Source organism: Conger conger, chromosome 7 (genome assembly GCF_963514075.1).
Source record: "Conger conger chromosome 7, fConCon1.1, whole genome shotgun sequence".
Classification (NCBI taxonomy): domain Eukaryota; kingdom Metazoa; phylum Chordata; class Actinopteri; order Anguilliformes; family Congridae; genus Conger; species Conger conger.
This window is the reverse complement of record NC_083766.1, coordinates 7,162,401-7,184,345: the sequence shown is the minus strand read 5'-3', so window position 1 is coordinate 7,184,345 and position 21,945 is coordinate 7,162,401. Positions and strand designations below refer to the sequence as shown.

General features: G+C 40.4%; 1 protein-coding gene across 2 annotated transcripts in view; it reads right to left on the bottom strand.

The window, feature by feature from the left end:
• The window catches only part of LOC133132592 (alpha-2-macroglobulin-like), a 34,132-nt gene extending 12,187 nt beyond the window's left edge, over positions 1-21,945 (bottom strand). For both annotated transcript variants that reach the window (XM_061248106.1, XM_061248107.1), the window contains exons 1-20: positions 21,808-21,945; positions 21,269-21,449; positions 20,361-20,517; positions 20,064-20,116; positions 19,651-19,671; positions 19,331-19,499; positions 18,688-18,772; positions 18,471-18,585; positions 16,639-16,753; positions 16,032-16,141; positions 15,180-15,335; positions 11,279-11,488; positions 10,244-10,307; positions 9,957-10,102; positions 8,840-8,989; positions 7,826-7,999; positions 3,951-4,062; positions 2,415-2,550; positions 1,269-1,494; positions 106-232 (exon numbers count right to left, since the gene is read on the bottom strand). In XM_061248106.1, the coding sequence (XP_061104090.1) occupies positions 106-232; positions 1,269-1,494; positions 2,415-2,550; positions 3,951-4,062; positions 7,826-7,999; positions 8,840-8,989; positions 9,957-10,102; positions 10,244-10,307; positions 11,279-11,488; positions 15,180-15,335; positions 16,032-16,141; positions 16,639-16,753; positions 18,471-18,585; positions 18,688-18,772; positions 19,331-19,499; positions 19,651-19,671; positions 20,064-20,116; positions 20,361-20,517; positions 21,269-21,449; positions 21,808-21,875 (2,575 nt within the window). In that variant the 5' untranslated portion in view covers positions 21,876-21,945. The remainder of the gene's footprint in view (positions 1-105; positions 233-1,268; positions 1,495-2,414; positions 2,551-3,950; positions 4,063-7,825; positions 8,000-8,839; positions 8,990-9,956; positions 10,103-10,243; positions 10,308-11,278; positions 11,489-15,179; positions 15,336-16,031; positions 16,142-16,638; positions 16,754-18,470; positions 18,586-18,687; positions 18,773-19,330; positions 19,500-19,650; positions 19,672-20,063; positions 20,117-20,360; positions 20,518-21,268; positions 21,450-21,807) is intronic.

Here is a 21,945-nt window from a genome sequence, read left to right as displayed (position 1 = left end):
AAAGCCACAAGGGGAAAGGGGAGCAGTCTTGTGAAAAGGGGGGGTATTTTACTGGCCACGTGTAGAGCCCACAATAAGCCAACCTGAGGGGGCACTGTGACTCACCCAAAGTGGTGGCGGTGACGATCCAGGTGAAGGTCTCACTCTCCTCGCCACAGAGACATCGCTTATACTGGCAGCCATCGCACGGCTGGCTTGTGAACTGTGCCGACTCTCTCAGGCTGACATGCACCTGTGAAACAGGATAAATACAAATGGTAAGAAGGAGAATTGAAGATGAGAACAGTCTGTTAGCCCATCGAGGCCACATTCCCCTGCCCTCTTCTCTTCTTCACCAGTGGTAGCTCTTGGCCTGCTGACAGATCTTGATCTAAAATATCCACTGCAATCCAATTTATTATAAATCCCTTTAAAAAATGTATTAGTTATTGTCGAGAAAAGTATATCTCACATGCTAATTTAATTTGTCATATTTCCAGAAATAAAGAGAACTTGAACCATATGACACATTATGAAACTTCAAATGACTCTAAACTAGCAGTTTAAAGTAGTTTTTTTCATAAATATGAACACCATTGTATGGTGTAGAGCAGGGGTCTCCAACCCTGGTCCTGGAGGGCTACTGGGTCTGCTGGTTTTTCTTGTTTCCCTGCACTTAACTGCTCTAATTGATTAATTAACTCACCTCACCTGGTTACCTGGGTCTCAAAGGGTGCTGATTTTAAGGTGAAAACAAAAACCAGCAGACCCAGTAGCCCTCCAGGACCAGGGTTGGAGACCCCTGGTGTAGAGTATATTGCTAGTTGCAACCTATTCCCCAGTGAAACTGTTTCCCAAATATGGGGCTAAACTTCTCAAAACAAACATGTCCAGTGACATCACTGAACATGTTTAGCCTGAATCTCCAGTCTGTGTTACCCAGAAGGTAACGGGCACTGAAGCTCCACCCTTGAACACAGAGACTGGTGTCTGGGCAGCCACCCATCCAGGCGATCACATGACACTCCAACAAAAATACTATAAAAAATATAACATTAGCATACAGATCTCACGGAACCTACCTTGGCTACCCTGAGAGATATGAGTTCTGACTACAGCAGCAGAAGACTAATACGTCTAATGAATAAGTACTAATGAGTTCTAATAAGTATGCAATAAAGTGCTCACTGAGTATATGTACTGCTTTTGTGGGTTTTTTGTTGCTCTTACTGGTCGGGACCGCAGAGGGCCGTGGTATAACCATGGCTGTGCACCGAGCAGTGGCTCACCATGATGCACTTGGAGAGGTAGTTGAAGACTGTGACCTTCAGTGGGAACATCTCTTCACGGATGACAGAGTACGGCAGCGTCAGGCTCACAAAGAAGGGCTGGAAGGCCGTGAGGATTGTGTTGGTGGCCAGCCCGAATCCTGCGGGAGAGTTGCAGAATCCACTTGCTGCCCATTTGGTAATAGTGTCCGGGATGGTTTGCTCCACTTTTACTCTGCCTGAATCTCTGTAAGAAGAGAGGAGAAGGTGCTGAGCACCTCAGGAAATGCTGTCAATTTGTGCTGACTTTCCTTGTCTGTTACGGAGGAAAGCTGGCTATCTTATGCCTGCAGAATAGTGTTAGCTCAGCAAAAAATACAAATAATTGTCATTATTGTGAAGGGAGTGCAATATGTGGTTAGCTAACCTGAAAAATAGGAGCATTCACATATTTTGTTGAACATTTTTGCCTAGGTAACTCAGTGACAGTATACAGTAACTAGACCTATGGTTACCTAGCCATGTATAGCATTGCATTACCTGAACAAAAATTTAGAATAGTGATTAAACTTAACCTGAAGAAACAGAATTGAGTATTTACCAAGACCATGGCATTAATTGAAGTAAATAGCACGGGATATGCAGATGATTTAAACACTGGTGAAAATCTATAATCTAATCTGAATTTTAAAAACCCAAAATACCATATCGTGGGAAATTCTGATATTAGAGAATAGATAATCAATCTATGATAAGGACAAAAGCCATAACAGAAACTTAGCGAAGAAGTGTTGCATATGAAATGTTGAATTAATTACATCTGAATGAGAGTTTTTAAATCACAATTAGATCCAAATGACTTTTAAAATACCATTACAGGAGCATAACCAATCGGAAGAAGACAACAATAAACCATTACATTACATTACAGTCATTTAGCAGACACTGTTATACACAATAAAGTGCAAATAAAGTGCGTTGCGGACCCAAGAGGAAAGTACAGTTCTCAGTCCAAGAGTGAACAGGAAGATTTAAAATAACCTAGAATAAATGGCTGAAAATCAATAGCTCAAGGCAGTTGTCAGACATATATCCTAGGGTGTATCTATCTATCCAGTGTGTGGCTAAATGCTTTGTAGGACGGATCCCTTGGTTAATGATACACACCCTACCGGTACCAGGTCCCAAATCCAGGTCTCTGGAAAGAACGTGCGAATGGTTTCCTTGGGTTCAATTGCCACTCCGGGACCACCTCCACTTACCCTTATGCGTTTAGCATCAGCAGATTGCCTCGGAAAACCTCCTGAAAAGAAGAAAAGAGAAAATAAACAAATAAATACCTACAAAATACATCCATCCATCCATCCATTATCTGAACCCGCTTATCCTGAACAGGGTCGCAGGGGGGCTGGAGCCTATACCAGCATACATTGGGCGAAAGGCAGGAATACACCCTGGATGGGTCGCCAGTCCATCACAGGGCACACACACCATTCACTCACACACTCATACCTATGGGCAATTTAGACTCTCCAATCAGCCTAACATGCATGTCTTTGGACTGTGGGAGGAAACCGGAGTACCCGGAGGAAACCCACGCAGACACGGGGAGAACATGCAAACTCCGCACAGAGAGGCCCCGGCCGACGGGGATTCGAACCCAGGACCTCCTTGCTGTGAGGCGGCAGTGCTACCCACTGCACCATCCGTGCCGCCTATACAAAATACAAATAAATGTTAACACATTTTCAGCAAATGAAAGTATAATTTTGCCTCATTTTTACAAAGTCAAAAAGCTATGATTAAAAGCTTCTACGATTATCTACAGTCTGTAAATATTTGGACAGTGGTACAATTTCAGTTTTTAAGGCTCCAAATTAAATAACGAATATGAGGTTACAGTGCAGACTGTCACCTTTAATTTAAGGGTATTTACATCCATATCGGGTGATATGTACAGTCATTACATCCCTTGTTATTAGGGCTGCACGATATGAGAAAAATGTGCAATATGCAATAACGACTTATGATCGTTATCGTTCTGATTGACCTCATGAACAATATGACTTGTGATAAATACACAAATATGTGCACAGTTCCAATGTCTTCCTGCTTTAGGAACACTGCTAACATAGACCCCGGACAACTAATAGCCTACACCCACTGAATTAAATATATTAAATACATTATTTTCAAGATGCACAGTGCAAATAGGTTTCCCACAGGCTTCCTCCTTACAAAAAATAAATAAATCCAGCCCTGGCGGTAAAAAACATAAAATATAATCTTCTACAATCAGCTGATATGCATTGGTCCTCATGCAAGAACATTTTCATATTCTTAAAATGTATAAACTTATTTACTTAATCACTTGTATGAGTGATTTAACAGAACTTTGCATTCTGCAATTTTCTCTTATTTACATTTTCTTGGGTATGAAAAAACAATTGCGGTCCCGACCTGTCTATTTTGCAAATTTTCGTTTTTTAATAAATGACAGGACTACTTTTTTAACAAGCACTATTTTGGCCCGTTTAATGCAATTAGTCTGTGTAATCTCCTTTAAAAATGTGTTATATTTATTTTGGCAGCTAGCTCAATGTAAATGTAGGCTACCTGGGGCAAGTACTGGACCAATTAAGGCACAGGCCGCCCCATGTTATAGTACCATAGCAGCAAGAGGAAAAGCAAAGTTCATCATACCTCCTGGAAATGCACATTCTTTTGAAGCCATAGTGTGTAGCTCCAGCTCCATGGAAAAGCAGGGAACAGGTTTTTTCATGCCTGAGTTGGTCAGGGCTTTAACACCAACTGCCTTCAAGATATGAAAAGTTGAAATATTCATCATTAAATTGACAGAGACAACAAGCAAACAGTAAAAAAACATGTTGTCCCCCAACCCCATGCACTGGCGGCAGCTCTGATTTCATTGGGTGGGGAACCATTATTTGATGGCTAACATTGCTAATATGAACACAATTAAGCTAACCTTCACTGTAGCAGTAGGCTAAGTTGAAGTAGTGAGCTAAAATTGCGCAACACTGTTCCGAAAAAAAAGGTCTTCCAGAACTCCTGTAACCTGGCCAATCTGTTCTTGCTCCTAAATAGTAGTTTGCGTCTTGTAGTGAAGGTTCAGTTGTTCTGTTTGTGAAGTCTTCTGCAGACTGTAGTCACGGTCACATCCACAGCTGCCTTCGGTTTCTGATCTGGCGGACAGATTTTTCTGATCTGACGGACAGATTTTTCTGATCTGGCGGACAGATTTTTTTTGTCATTATGGCAAGAATTCATTGCTCATCAACTGTAGAGGTCATCCTTGGCATATCAGTCCCTTTGTGATTACTGAGGGCATTAGTACTCTCTTCTCAATTATGTTGTTTTGGTAAGCCTATTGCTTCCCGTTTTTTCTTACTTCTCAGCCTCAAAATGGCATCATTGACTTTCACTGGCACAACTCTGGTCCTCATGTTGACAAATGGGTCTCGTATTCCTGCACTAAGGAAGTGATTAAACATGCCAGACTAATCTGAAACACCTCTGAAACCATGCACCTCAAATGTTATGGTGCCCTGAAATGGGGACACTATGTATAAAAGGGCTGTAATTCCTACACAGACATGATATGAATGTAAATAACCTGAAATTATACACTTAATCATTAATATTTAATTTTATTTAATCATTCATTTAATTTCAAATCCAGTGAGCTGGAATACTGAGCCAAACCAACAGAAATTGTGTCACTGCCAAATACTTCACTGTGAGTGTTGTGTGCACGATGTTTTAATTTCTTAGATGTTAGTACAATTTCCTTATTAATGTTGAGGTACTCACTACAGATATTGTAACTGTTATGTCCTACTGTCCATTGACAAAAAAAATAATATGAAAAAAAAACTATTAAAATTATTTTTTTAGAGAAGTGCAAGTGATATTTTTCTCAGAGCTGGAACATAATGCGGGTCTGAGAGAGTTAACCCTTTACACTTTGCATCCCCCCTAGAGGGCAATTTCCACCGAATTTGGACTAGTCGCATAAAAGTTTCAATATCTCAAAATATTACTGCACACACATGGTTGACTTAAATTAAAGAAGAGGTTTGTACCATTCAGAAATGTGGAACAGAACAAATTTCTGAATTACCCATAGAATGAGTGGTCTTGTGTCAGGATCTGTTGTTATTTTAACCTAAAAAAAGGCTTAATGTTTCATGCAAAATGGCATTGAGATTGTTTTTGAGATATTGAGGTTCGGAATTTGCCATTTTGAATGAAAGTGCCAACCAATGCAAACATACCCTCAGTGAACATTTTATTAGGTATTTATTAGACTTATTTTTTAGACTTCTGCTGCTGTATCCTATCCAATTAGAGGTTTGACACATTGTGTGTTCGGAGATGCTCTTCTGCATACCACTGTTATAATGTGTGGTTATTTGCATTACTGTCACCTTCCTGTCAGCTTCGACCAGTCTGGCTCTTCTCCTCTGACCTCTCTCATTAACAATGTGTTAAGCGTTGGCACTGTTGGCTATATCTGATGGCATCGAGTATTTTGCGATTTAATCACGGTTGCAAATCAAGGAAAATGGCTTAAAACAGCTAGTGCAATAATCATTTTAAAGGAAGGTTTTGTGCCCCGCCAATTTTTGGCTCACCAGCTGGCACTGATTCCATGCCATGTATTATCCATCTACATAGCTGGAGAACCTCAGATTAAGACACGTAATAGTAATAAGGCAAACAAATGAATTTATATTTCAATATACAGTTGTGATTAAATAAATAGCAGTGCGTTAAAAAAGGGAATAAAGTGCAAATATTTTTTTATAGCTTTTAGTTCAATATTTCAAATGTAGTGGAAACATTACACATTCAATTCCAAACCAAAGCATTCACAAATTTTATCAAGTCTGCGTTATTCTTTTACAGGAAGCAAACAAAAGGAATAATAATAAAAAAAATGGCAGTGTTGATATTTTTCTCTTCAAACTCTCTTCAAACTGTATAAACTGGATAATTTTTTCAAGATTTAACATCACTTCAAATTAATGAACTAATATTTAGTTGCATGACCATTGTTTTTAATAACTGCTGTGCATCTGCGTTGCATCGAGTCAACCCACTTCTGGCATATAGAAACAGGTATTTCAGCCCAGAATTAACAAATTCCTGTGAATTTGTGGATTTTGCTTCACAAACTGCATTTTTAATATCACGCCACAAGTTTTCAATGGGGTTGAGGTCAGGGGATTGAGCTGGCCACTCCATTACCTCAATCCTTTTTGTCTGGAACCAAGATGTTGCTTGCTTACTTGTGTGTTTGGGGTTGTCTTGTTGAAACACCCATTTCAGAGGCATTTCCTCTTCAGCATATGGCAACATAATCTCTTCAAGTATTTTGATGTATTCAAATTGATCCATGATCCCTGGTATACGAACCCAACATCTTAGGATGAAAAACATCCCCATGCCATGATTTTTGCGCCACCATGCTTCACTGTCTTCACAGTGTACTGTGGCTTGAATTCAGTACCCGGGGGTCGTCTGACATACTGTCGACAACCACTAGACCCGAAAACAATTTTACTCTCATCAGTCCACAGAATGTTACGCCATTTCCCTTTGGGCCAATCGATGTGTTCCTTGGCAAATTGTAACAGATTCTGCACATGCCCTTTATTCAACAGTGGTGCTTTATGGGGGCTTCTTGCTGATAGCTTAGCTTCGATCAAACGTCTTCTGACTGTAACAGCACTTACAGGTAATTGTCATCTTTGATCTTTCTGGAGCTGATGAATGGCTGAATCTTTGCCATTCTGACAACTGTTCGATCCGCTTTAACAGTAGTTGCTCGTTTTCTTCCGCTTGTTTCAGGTTTTTGTTGCCATTTTAAAGCATTTCAGATCATTTTAGCTGAGCATCCTATAATTTGCTGCACTTCTTTATACGTTTTCCCCTCTCAATCAAGTTATTAATCAAATGACGTTGTTCCTCCGGCCAATTTTACTTAGCAATTCAGAAGTATATAAATATATTTTATAACAATGTGTGAAACATTTGCTTCCCTTCTTTAATAAACGGACAATTAATGACACCTGTTTTTTTCACAGAATAAATGAATTCTGGAATTAAACTCCACACTGCTATTATTTTGAACACGCCCCTTTCAATGAATGATTCAAGCAGCATGCATGTCATGACAGTTGGTTGTTTTTCTATTACACTACTACATCTACAAGAAAAGTATTTGCATTGCAGAAATATCACTACTACTAATAACAGTGGTTCATCAGGTTACTGATGTTGTACTGCTATTTTCTTGAATATAACTGTCCCATGCATATACAAGCAAGTCATATAGTCTTGACAGCACCTGGCTAATGACTTCATACTCAACCTTACAATTTGTTTTTATCATGGATGCCGTGATTTTGTTTTAGCAATACAACACTTAATCTGATCCACTAAAAAAACTGAGTTGGGCATCGAGTAAATTCCAAACCAAACCATTATTAACTGGTTCAGCTGCAGGTGTATTGAGATGCCCAACACGATGCAGGATTCAAGATGCTTACCTCAAAGATGCTGTAGAGATCCGTTTTATGCCTGTCCCGTCGATAGCTGAATCTATGTGGGTGGTCGAACCTCTGTGGGTGCCCTAGTGTAAGGGAAAGGCAGGGAGAGGGATCCCTGTCCTGGAGAATACGTGGATAGCGAAGCAACTTCTTGACAGGCAACTTCCCATACACCTGAAACAGTTCAGATAGACAGAAATAGAAAAATTGGAAAGTGGAAGTGTGATGAAGAAGGAAGGACAAATCATAAGCTGCTTGACTAATGGCAAAAAAATCCAATCATTGTGAAACACATTTTATAATATCATTTTAATAAAATAATGGATGTGGGTTTTTTTTGTCCATAGTTGATGGTTGAGGATGGTTGAACATAAGTAACACAGCATCACAAAGTACATGAAGGGCTTGTCAAAATGTGTATGTAAACATTTCATAAAGGGTAAACTGCCAGCACAACAACAAAGTGCTTTTTAGAGAAGGTGGATCACATTTAAGATTCATGACTGAGGTAGCCATTCTAAATTTGGGCTTCATTATTGTGGCTAACATTCATAATATTCTGCTGTGTGTGCATCTGTGTGTGAACAGTAAGTGTGCGTATGAGAGATGGGGTTACAAGACACCACGACAAAGCAAAAGAAAATGGTAGTTCACTCCATAAAAGTGCTGCTTGTGGCACATGATTGCGCATCATGGTCTGGTAACAAATTTGATCCGTGTCAGTGCTGTCTACTGCCAGAAGCCAAAGTCGGCACCACCCCTGATCTGCTCGTGGGTGGTTTGCAGTTCCGGAGTGAAAAAGAAGCAGTTGCTGGCAGGCCCATGTTTTGGAGGAGAACCACAGATGGCTTTCGTTCTCCCAAGACAGCAGCAGGGCTTAAATGTGATCCACCTTCTCTAAAAAGCTGAGTCAACAGACCCACACAAGGTTAAAAACACAAAGTACACATCCCTTACTGAAATGTATCAGGTCATGGCTATGACTAGGCAGGGCTGTTCAGGGTCTCAGCTCACCTCCTGTGCACTCAGCTCCTTGTCTGGTCTCATGAGAAGGACACTCTGGTCGATGGCCCTCAGGGAGCACAGTGACCCCGGCTGGGCCTGCAGCTCCAAAAACACCTTCCCTCCAGGGAGCTCCTGGGTAGAGGAGAACTGGAGAGACACCTGAAACAGAAAATAAGTTGAGTAATTGGGGGGGGCACATTACACAACTTCATGCAATATACTTCATGCTGGACTTTTTGCCATCTTGTGCTGTTGCTGCTTGTGTTGCTTCCTGCATTCACAGCAATGGGAAATTGTTCACTTCAGAAAGTAAGTTCATGAGTGGCTCAGGCAGTAAAGAAGCTCAGTCTGGGCCCTGTAGTCACAGGTTTGTCCTGCCAGGTGTATGGTGGGCCCAAGTTGTGCAGAACCCTCGACTTCCTGTTGCATGAGTTTCCAGGTGCCCGCAAGCTCTACTTTGCTTACAATTTCTGTATTGAATGAGTGCATATAGGTAAACTTCAGAAGTTATCTTCGATCACCAGCTGTTTGAGGTACTGCTAAATTGCCAGAGGCACAATTACAGTTATTCAAATGCAGGGAGAAAGATAGCCTTGTGGCGAAGATGCTTGATGGGGACATGGAAGATTCATGGTCCAAGCCGCAGTGTAGTCACAATAAGATAAAATATTGGGCCTTTAAGCCCACATTGGCTTCGCCTCATCAACTGTAAGCCACTTTGGATGAAAGCATCAGCTGTAATGTGATTGATGGGAAAAGACGGGAAAGAAATCTCTTAAGCCTTGGCAGCCATCTAAGTTACAGACATCACCCACCCACACTGTTCACTTTATTACACAGTCAAAAAATTATAAATCAGCAAACAGTGAATGGTAAACACTGTACAGTTGACTGTCTGCATCTGTTTATAAAAATGTATGGCATATTCATGGCCTTTCACTCTTTTAAATCTCTTTTTTATTTTACCACTTGAGTCCCATTTCAGTCTTTTTTTTATAAGGGAACCCTTGGAGTTTTAGCTGTAGAAGGGGCGTAGTCAAGGCCTTTGGTAGAAGTGCTTTCTGTGGAGCTGCTACACAGTCTGATGGTTTATTTCCATTCTCACTGGAATTCAGGTACAGTTTACCTTGTTCTTGAAGCACAACTGGATGGGAAAGTCGAAGCTGTCTGCCACAACCTCTCCATCAGGCAGCACTGTGTACACCACCAGCTGGGCATAAGGGGCCAGATCTCCTGTCTGCTTCAGGGAGAAAGAAAACTCCCCTCTCTTAACTGCAATGAAAAAGAAAGGGGAATGTTTGTCTCTGGTTTATGAGACGTGATAACCTTTTATGATATGTGGGCATAGTGGCAAAGTTCTCCCTTGAGCATCTCAGAAATATAATGAGCAATCGTTTCTCAAGGGAACGTCACCTTCTCCTTCATTCAGCATCACTTCAGAACGCCCGTGCTGCACAATGCTCCCTTTGGACAAAACCTGGGTGACAGGAGAGGGGAGTTAGCTCAACTGGACTGAACTGGTTGGCATGTATCAATCATTGTTTTTCTGCCTGTATTATTGAATGTGAAAACAGAAATGTGAAACCAAAAAAGTGAGAGAAAATTCCACACATTCTCCAAGGCATGTGCAGTTAAAGTAATTTGTTATTGGGTACCAAATGTATTAATTGTTTGCTTACAAAAGTTTAGTGTACAAATAGTATGCCAATACTCAGTATGCCAGAATGTGACTATGACACACAAAAAATCCATGACTATGAAATTCAGTTTGTGCCAATTTCTGGACAAATAAGAAACCAAATAAGACATTTTCTTAGTCAGTGGACCATTAGAAATTTATGATCATAAATTGTGTGGGTAGATCAGCTAAACCTAAAGCTAAACTCACGCAAACACGGGGAGAACATGCAAATTCCACACAGAGAGGCCCCGGCCGACCGGATTCGAACCCAGGACCTCCTTGCTGTGAGGTGGCACTGCACCATCCACAGTGTAACTTATGAGGGCAAATAAATGCCATACTTATGCCCCATCCACTGCCATCTGAAAATGATTAATCAATATAAATGGCCACATCAAAATTGAAGGTAATAGGAGTTTTAGTTACTGGAGTTGCGTTCTGAGGGCAGAATTAGATGTGATTGGTTTGAGGTGCCCAATCAAAAAAAGGAGGAGATGAAGTCAGAAGGTGGAGCCAAAATTCAACAAGCCTGGACATCAGCCTTGTATGGCAACAAGGCGGCGTTGGCTCTCAGCAGATTTAGTGTGGTGCTTAGCGTGATAGTCTCTCATGTAGGAGGGCACAGTTTTAAGCTTGTTTGCTGCCTTTTTTCTCTTTGTTTCACTGTCTTAACACGTGATATTTTTCAACTCAGTCCAGGGGCCTCAGAACACATTTCAGTAACTAAAATCCCTACTTGCAAAATTGAAAATCAGACAAGAACTCACCAAGTAGAAAAAGGCAAGAGTTTTCTTATCCTTAAGCTCCTCCCCTTGGATGATGTAACGCACCAGGACTTGGTTGTCCTGATCACAAGGAAGTGATTCTTTTGCATGCTTGATACTCAGGAAGCTCTTGCTCTTCGAATAAACTATTGTGGCTTCATGGTTTGCTGAGCATGTGCTGTGTATTTGTGTTGACTCTTCATTACAACTCGCCTGTATTCAGTGATGTGGAAGAAGAAGAGAAGATTTACTCACAAAACCTGGATTTGCAAGCAGCCATCTGAACATTGTTTATTTTCACCAACAATGCTGCCCAAAGAGACCAGGAAATATATAATAACTTTGCAGAATATAAAATAGGAACAAAAGGCTCAGACTGGGCTGCATTTTCACTCACTTCCAGGGGCCATGTTCAGAAAACTTCTTATCATTCCACTCAAGAGTATTATTCTAATACCCGCTGTGGTGGCCCGATCGAGGATCAGTACACCACTGAAGGAGAGCGGGCTGTGCGACGGCGCCAGGAGCAGTAATTCACGGTGAATATTTCCCGCAGACGTATTTAAGGGACCGGCACCTTGGAGAGAGCCGCGCAGGAAAGAATCAGCACCAAGGTTAGCACCACCGGAACGCGTGCGGAATGCACGCCACTAACCTCTCTAATCAATCAGGCACAGCTGCACCGAGTGGAGATCAACACCCTACAAAAGGGCGAACTCGGGAGCAGAGCGGGGCTCAGGGGCGAACGAGAGGAGCCACGCAGAGCCAGAGCCAGAGCCAGAGCCAGAGCCAGAGCCAGAGCCAGAGCCAGAGCCAGAGCCAGAGCCAGAGCCAGAGCCAGAGCCAGAGCCAGAGCCAGTGAAAGTCACGTGAGCCCATCAATCCGGCGAGAAGCCAACTAACCTGTGCATTTAAATTCTAGACGCCTAGGCGGGGAAAGAGGACTTCCGAGGCCGGGAAACCACGGGGAGCTAACGGCCCCACAGCGGACACAGACGGGCGAACCCCGCAGCATGAAGTCCGCCTTCGTTTGCCGTTTACCGTTTTTTGAAATCCCTAATTTTTTGAGCACGGACTTATTTTCTAGTTTCCTTTTTTTTTCCTTTTGGTGACTTATTCCCGTGTTTTGAGAAGGGAATTTTTTTTGTTTGTTCTGGACACTGAAGAAGTGCCCTGAAGGCAGGAGCACAAGAAAAAAAAATTATAATAAATAAATTTTTTTTCACCAATTTTACTCTCTCTCTCTCTACCAGCAAGTTTCCACACCGCACACTTGACACAATTCCATTTTAAAAGCTTGATGTCATTAAATGTTTCTAAACCACTGACCTGATTGTGAAACAGATTGCCAGCATCAGCTATCTTGGGACTGTTTGTGATTTGGTCTTCGTGACTTTGTCCTCTTGACTACCCCTAACGTTTCAGATTCAGGAGCTGGTTGAGCTCCAATGCTTTATGAATTACTCTTTGACCAAAAGCTTAAGAGGCCTAAAGTTAGGACTGATAGGCCTTACAAGAATCCCACCTTTTAGCTACTGCGCAATCTCTGGCTCCAATATCTACAACATGCAATACAAAAACATTGTTTTGAAGCCCATGGAAAGTCACTTGGTGACATCACAGTAACTTTGTCCATGTTCTTTTTTTGTTACATTCTATGAATATGAATGAATACAGTACTGTGCAAAAGTTTTCGGCAGGTGTGAAAAAATGCTGTAAAATAAGAATGCTTTCAATAATAGAAATGTTAAAAATGTATTTTTATCAATTAACAAAATTCATGAACAGAAGAAGTGAATGAACAGAAGAAAAATCTAAATCAAATCAATATTTGGTGTGACCACCCTTTGCCTTCAAAACAGCATCAATTCTTCTAGGTATACTTGCACACAGGAAGGAACTCGGCATGTAGCTTGTTCCAAACATCTTTCAGAACTAGCCACAGTTCTTCTGTGGAATTAGGCAGCCTCAAATGCTTCTGTCTCTTCATGTAATCCCAGACAGACTCAATGATGTTGAGATCAGGGCTCTGTGGGGGCCATACCATCACTTCCAGGACTCCTTGTTCTTCTTTACACTGAAGATAGTTCTTAATGACATTGGCTGTATTTTTGGGGTCGTTATCCTGCTGCAGCATAAATTTGGGCCAATCAGATGGGCCTCATGGAATTGCATGATGGATAAGTATCTGCCTATACTTCTCAGCATTGGGAAGACCATTCATTCTGACCAAATCCCCAACTCCATTTTCAGAAATGCAGCCCTAAACTTGCAAGGAACCTCCACCATGCTTCACTGTTGCTTGAAGACACTCATTCTTGTACCGCTCTCCAGCCCTTCGGCGAACAAACTGCCTTCTGCTAGGGCCAATTATTTTTCACTCACCAGTCCAGAGAACCTGATGCCATTTTTCTGCACCCCAGTTCCTGTGTTTTCGTGCACAGTTGAGTTGCTTGGCCTTATTTCCACATCGGAGGTATGGCTTTTTGGCCGCAATTGTTCCATGAAGACCACTTCTGACCAGACTTCTCCGCACAGTAGATGGGCGTACCTGGGCCCCATTGATTTCTGCCAATTCTGAGTTGATGGCACTGCTGGACATCTTCCGATTGTGAAGGGAAGAAAGCATGATGTGTCTTTCATCTGCTGCACTATGTTTCCTTGGCTGACCACTGCGTCGACAATCCTCAACGTTGCCAGTTTCTTTGTGCTTCTTCAACACAGCTTGAACAGCACATCTGGAAACCCCTGTCTGCCTTGAAATTTCTGCCTGGAAGAGACCTTGCTAAAATCATCAGGCCCTACACCCCTGCCAGACCTCTTCGTTCAGCCTCCGCAGGCCGCTTGGCACCTCCCCCTCTCCGAACCTCCACCTCACGCTCATGACTACTGTCTGTTCTGGCTCCATGGTGGTGGAACGAACTCCCCGTTGAGGTCAGAACTGTAGAATCTCTCCCCACCTTCAAGTGCAAACTGAAGACGCGCCTCTTCAAGCAGCACCTCTCCCCATCCCTCCCTACCTCCCTGTGAACCTTAATTGTTGTCTTTGTGATTTACGTAGCGTTGCAGTATTTTTAATTGGCTAGGTAAGCAGTATTTGGATAGTTAAGTTTGGTCACTTTTGCTTTGTCGTTTGTTTATTTGTTGATTTAAAATAAATAAATAAATAAATAAATAGGCCCTGGTCCTTATCTTTGTTGTACGGGTAGCAATTTAAATTGTACTTCCCTCTAGGGTCTTTTAGCGCACTTAGCCCTGGTTATGGGTATGCACTTTGTTGTACATCGCTCTGGATAAGAGCGTCTGCCAAATGCCAATAATGTAATGTTATGTAAATGCAGTATAACTACCTTGTGTCTTGGTGCTGTGCTCAGTCTTGCCGTGGTGTATGACTTCTGACATTAAACTGTCTTCAGCAACCTCACCTTGGAAGCAGAGTTTGGCTGTTCCTCACCCAGTTTTAACCCTCCTACACAGCCGCTTCTGTTTCAGTTAATGATTGTGTTTCAACCTACATATTACATTGATGATTATTATCTCCTGTTTGGTATAATTAGTTAATAACACCGGACTATATGCCTACAAAATCCCTGACTTTTTGCAAGTGTACCTAGAAGAATTGATGCTGAAGTGTGGTCACACCAAATATTTGATTTGATTTAGATTTTGTTAATTGATAAAAATAAACTATTACGATTTCTATTTTTGAAAGCATTCTTACTTTACAGCATTTCTTCACACCTGCCTAAAACTTTTGCACAGTACTGTACATGTCATTTTGAGGGTCCACACATTCAACTTGTCTTCAGCCATGAATTGTGTGAGGGTGACTGTACTGGCAGTTTCAGTCACACAGCAGGAAAATATGTGCAAGCAAAAAGATAGAGAGGAAATGGAGTCTTACAATTAGGCGGGCACTTTCTTCCAACCAACCACTGGTGTCCAGTGAGAAGTGGGCCACACCCTCACTGTCAGTGGTCAATGTCCATGTAGCCCCCTTCGGTCCATGGAGGAAGATGGGCTTGTTGGCAATAGAGGAAGAGGAACCTTTCACGATGATCTGAAAAGTGTAACAAATTCATTTTAGCAAATTTCAACAGCCATAAAGCTATGAAACCAACACAAAATAATAATAATACATTTTATTTAAAGAGTGCTTTTCATGATACTCAAAGATGCTTTACATAAAAAGTGACACAATGATTACAATAAAATTAAATGAAATTGGTACAAATGCTACAAATTGCTTATAAACGTTGCCGTGTATCAATCATTGCTTTTCTGCTTGTCTTATTCAATGTGAAAACAGAATTGTGACCAAAAAAGTGACCCAGAGACACATTCATCATATACAATTCATATATACAATTAATTCAAGGGATAGTTCAAATCTGTTTGAATCCATGTTCCACTGCAAAAGAGGAAAATTCTCTAAAAAGGCATTTGCAGTTAAAGCTGTACAGTGTAATTTGTTATCAGGTACCAAATGTATTCATTGTTTGCTTACAAAAGCTTAGTGCCCCAATTGTATGCCAATACTCTGTCAGACTATCACTATCACACACAAAAGAGCCATGACTATGAAATTCAGTTTGTGCCAATTTCTGGTCAAATAAGAAACCAAATAAGACATTTTCTTAGTCATTCGTCCATTAGAAATTAATGATGATAAATTGTGCATGATGGCCTCAGCAATTCGAAAAATGAAGTTGCTCATGGGAGCTGCATTTTCTCACTGGAAAAGGTGGATGGTTACCTTTCCCTCATAGTTCATTCCTGGCTTGAAAGATAATGGAGTGTCTTGAAACTCAATATGAGTTTCTCCTGTGATTATGTTTTTACTGCCAGAGCCTGTCAAAACAACACCTAAAAAGAAACAGTCAGTCATTGTCCTGCTGCTGTCTGGCACCAGAGTATCGCTGCACAGAAGATTCTGAATTTGTGTAGAAAACTAACTCATCCCTTCACTGCCAGTATTTAGAAGTAATTTTAAAGCCATTTCTTAAAAAACAAACAAACACATAAAATCATTCAAATGTTATTGTCTAAAATATTCACACAAAAATACTCTGGGCCAATAAAAAAAAATCACTGAAACGAGAATAACGTCAAAAAAACCAAGAAAGATAAAACTCAAAAGCATTTCTGTTCACTGCAAGTCCTGTAGCAGCACATGAGAATGTAAGCGTTTTAGTCATTCTTATAGTTATTTGAATACAGATATTGTTTTGTTTTGTGATATCATCCAATCAGTTTGGTAGGGATTTGTTTTGGTGGAAGATATTTTTTCTCTTGGAGAATGCTTATTCTTTCAACTTAATTAAAATAAAATAAAAACTCAGAAAAAATCACATAACTCCTACCTGTTCCATCTTCCTCCAGCTTGCCAAGCACACCAAGGTTATATTGAGTATTTGGGGAAAGGTGAACCTCGTATGTCACACTGAGAAAGATTGTTGCACATCCAGTCTTGTCAGTCTAGGTCAAACAATGGCAGAGGTCAGGAATATTCTGAGCAAAATCATTAGAATCAGGTTCAAAGATGCTAGCTAGTTAACTATGCTGGTGTTGGCTAGATACGTAGGCACATGGCCAGTAAATGAGGGAAGATATCAGTCGACACTGAACAAAAGCAAATGTACTGCTTAATCAGGCACCTGTTAATTGCACAGTTATCACACAGTGTAATACAAAGTTGACATAATTTGGGGGTAACTGGGTAATTGTCTGCTCAGCTGTTCCTGGTCAGCTGGATCATTACTTCATGCACAGGAGATCAACAAGTGATTCTCGATGTGGAATTTGCATTTTAAGTTTGTTGATGTTGTCTCGCAACATGAGAACCAAGGAATGGTCAATGGCCAGTAGAGCAGGCCATCATGGGGTGGAAAAATATGCAAAGAATTTGCTGCACCAAACTCAACTCTTTGCTACATTTTTAAGAAGCAAGAATGCACTGGTGAGCTCAGCAATAGGAAACAACCTGGGAGACCATGGAAGAGCACTGTAGTGGATGACCGAAGGATACTTTCATTTGTGAAGAAAAAACCCTTTTCAGCTGTTGAACAGATCAAGAACACTCTCCAGGATATGCAGTAGGCATACGAGTCAAAGACTAAAATAAAGAGAAGACTCAGAGCATACCCTCAGAGGACTCACTGCAAGGTAAACCATTGGTAAGCCTCATGAACAGAATGTTGAAAATTGTAGGTCACATTTGAAAAAGTCAATTATTTCTATATGTGAATTTTTAATTCACAAGTAAAAAGGCCAAAAAAAGCCAAATTTCACGTAAATGTGAACTTGTGGATTTTCTTACGATTTTATGTTAAATACACTCAGTGAGCACTTTATTAGACCTATTTTTTAGACATATGAAGTGTTCTGCTGCTGTAGCCTATCCACTAAGAGGTTTGATAAATTAGGTGTTCAGTGATGCTGTTCTGCATACCACTGCTGTAATGTGTGGGCATTTATATATTGGTATATATTGGTTCATAAAAAAAAGATGGCGGCTACTGTGCACTCCCAAGATTTACCCAGTTACCATGAACTAGCCTATCCATTCCCAAATTAGATTTGGATTGCTAGCTGGTTTTAAAATGTCCTTGGGATATTGGCAAAACATTATTACAACATTTTTCTGACAAGGAAATACCAAACGCAAGCATCCTAATCGCCAGGTCGGACTATTTCCATTTTATTAGGTTTTAGAAAAATGGCACAAATTAAGTGAATTTCTGCAAGTATCACTGGATATGGCTGTGAATACCCTTCTATTAAAGCCGTCAGTCTGCACCCTAACATTGTATTCATTGTTTCATTTCAAATCCAACAGAAATTGTGTCACTGTCCAAATATGTATGGACTGCACTGAATATGCAGTGTTGCCTTAATGTACTTTTCAAAGCAGTTTAGAATGTTTTATTGGAGCAACTTAAAATAGCCTTTACAGGAATTATTAAAGGGATTACACCCTGGTGCTGCACCATTTCACCCTCTGTCCACCAGGTTGTCTGTTGGAGTCTGAGGAATGGGCATGAGTGATCAAGATCAAGATCACATCAAGAAATCTGTCCGTTGTTGGGAGTTTTTTGGATGTAATATAACAACATTTTTAACAATGGTATGACTTCACATCCAATGATGCTGCACTTTCATATTAACTTGGGCCCTTGTGTCATTGTTCTCTTACCCTCGCTGGAGACACGTCCATGCATTGAGGAGGCTGAGCACGCCGATACCACCTGAGAGAATTGATGCACACTGTGGCCTTAACAGAACCCAGGACAGGCTTCCCATAGGTGTACCTGGACAACAACAAACAGCCACTGACTAAGACCACAATCCCACTTCATGAGATGAGATACATTTTAATTTTAGTCAAGGCAAATACAGCTTTTCTTACTTACTTCCCACAAATCTTTATTGTTGCGTTTTTGTCTTGGGCAAATATGACATCAGGGAAGAGGATGGTAACCTCAAACTTTGGCAGGACTAAAATATGAAACAGATAAAAACAGGCCTCAGTGGAGTCCAAATATTTCTGTAAAGGGCATGTATTGTAAAAATTCTTATTGTCAAAAATGACCATATAAATACAGTTTATATAAATATCAAGATTAAATATTCATATTACATTTCATTCATGGCATTTGGCTATGCGGATCTTATTGTGGCTAGACCAGGGATCGAACCACCAACCTTGTGTGTCCCAGTAATATACCTTAATCACAACAGGCCACCGCCTATAACAAAACAACAATTTTAGAACACTATAATAAAATAATCTGCATAATGCCAGATCTTGTCTTGTCAAGCCCTGCAATTATATTATACCTAACAATATCCTGGAAAGTTTAAACTATCATATAATAGGATAGCTCAAAATGTGATGTCTTTAGAAAAGTCTCTCTTGCCTTGTCCAGTTTCATTCATTTCGGTTGTTTTTCACTATACCATTTCCTCTTAGAGGCTTCGGCACATTGCTCTGTAAACTGTAATTGTGTTGGCAAGAGAAAAAAAAATTCTGTGACCACATGAATGCATCCTTACCATATTCTATGATCTCAAAGGTCTGGGTGGTGATAGCGTCCCTCTTTGTCCTGGCTGAGATGATGTAGTTGCCTTGCTTGGCCTCAGGCGTTGTGGGGTGGGACAGGTCCAGAATTCCAGTGGTGATTGATTGGTTCAACCACTGGGCAATACGATTTGACCCAGGGTCCTGTAAAAGAGGGACAGAGGTATTGCCTAGAGCTTGAGGTTCAGACTGGCTTATCCCAAGAAGAGATAGAGATAGCTGAACAGACAGACTAAGTTCTATTTCCCATGTGGTGTGACGGACCCATACAAATTGCAGAGTCAGGATGCCATACCTGCAACTCAATAGCCTGGAACTGCAAAAGGAAAGAATAAAAGAAAAGTGAAACATTTCTTTCCAAGCAGAGTCACAGACACAAATGAATGGTTTTTCTCCATCTTTATTTCACCACTACAAGGAAGCTCATCCTTTGTGACAGGACAGGTACCAGATGTGAAAATTATGCAGTATACAGTTTGTCCAAATTCAGTTGAAAATCTGCTTCAAAACCTCCTTCTCCTTAACCACCACCCCAAACTCTCTCCTTTCAGTCTTTTTTTAGCAATGTCATTCTAAATTTCAAAACACTATCTCTGAGACTGGCCTTCTTATATAGTAAGGTTAAACACTTATGACTCGTTTAACGTTTACACACTAACATTGGTGTCTCCCTGCCTCTCTCTTCTCACACACAAAATGATCTCTTACCACTTCCTCATGAGGCAAGAAGCTAGAATCCAGGGAGACAATACGGAACTTGACTGCAGAAAAAAAAAAAAAAAAAGCAGTAAAAGAAAGTCAGCAGTAGGACGGCAAAACACAAAGTCAATTACTGAGCACACACATTAAAAAGCACCTATATAGTATTTCTTGAATCATTAATCATATTGAAATCTTTTTTTTGTGTCCAATGGTATGGCTGTCAGTGGCTGTGGCATTTTTAATAGTCACTAATGAACTGCGCTCTAAGACAAGCCAGATAGTAAATGAATGGTTGAAAATTACTGGTCTGTCCTGGTTTGTAGATGGGCTTGTCTGTCTGTATGATAGTGAAAGAGGAGCTTGGTTTGATCCAGATTTTGGTCTTCTTGCTCAAAGATGTTTTTTCCCCCTTGAGGGAGGCATCAATGGTTGCCACGGTATTAGTGACAACAGAAGGAACCTGGAATTGACAGAGAGGAGGAATGTAAATGAGTGTCTAACCCATTCATCCCAGATTTATCCCAAAGACCAATCTTTCCATTTTATATTCTGACTTAATAGTAATTTTCCCAGATTGACATTTGAATGAAGCACCCAAAAGTGGCTAATGTTGAAAATTTGCTTTCGTTAAAAATGTGGTGACTCTGCCCTGGCAACTGTCATTTTCCTTTGTACCATTTAAATACATTTTAAAAACTGAAAGAAAAAAAGGCACATTAAATAGCTGTGTTAGAGATACAGTTACAACTACAATACTCATTGAATGTGAAGTGTGAACTATAGTCAGATTATGAATCTATTTTTATTACTCTTTACTGCTCCCCATTGAAGATATCTGAAGTAAAACAAACTTGTGAGAAGTAAATCTGTCACATTCCTGTAACGCTAACCAGTTATGCCGAAATCAGTTTCCCTGGAAGATTTTGTAGCGCACATTACTCTTGGAAATGAACAAATACATTTTTAGTTTACTGTAATTAGGCTAAGCATATCATTGGCTTTAGTTTAGTACAGTTAAGAGTGTTTTTGAGTTTGTATCTAAACTTGTATCTAAACATTTATTTTAGAACGTTATATTCTACATGCATTAATTTTAGAACATCATATTCTGTTTATTCTGGTATATTCCTTGTATTCATATATCTCTCCTGCTGCTGACAAAGAAACCTGACAAAGCCAAGCAATCACTGAAAAATGGTAAATCACCAAACCTGGAAATGTAAACAGCGATGGAACTCTGTCATAATGAATTCCTCCAAGAGAGTGATATTACTGGGACCTATTTCCAGGGTAAGCGTAAAAGAGAGCGGTCCCTTCTGAAGAAGAATGTGGGCACAGACTGTCTCTGTACTGCCCCCTGTTGTCTGGGAGGCCACTGTCACAAGATAAATTCTTTAAAAGAAAGAAAAATATAAAGTCAAAAAAGATAGAGAATGTGGAATTACATTTACCAATAAAGGAATGTGTCCACTAATATGCCAGAGAAATGAGAAAATTCACATCCTGAGCTTTAGTGGAAGATGGAAGAACATTTTCTTTAAAAAATGCAGGAATGCAGTAAAAGACATTTGCTTTGAATCCTAGTCTGATTTAAATATATTGGAAATATTAAAACAGCCTTAGCCCTACAACATTTGCCTTGCAATTAAGAATAATGCTCTAATGAACATAAAAGACAATTCAATGCACAGTTCTCTTAATTTTATGATTAAATTGACTGAGTAACAACAATAAAAAATATTATACTTACGGTTCATCTGGGTATCTGGAGTCTGCAGCCTGCAGCAGCATGCAGGCAATTAGCAGCAGCCCCAGCATACTGACGAGATCAGATCGGAAATAAATCTACCAATACGCAGACACTCTGTGTGTCTCACATATGTCTCTT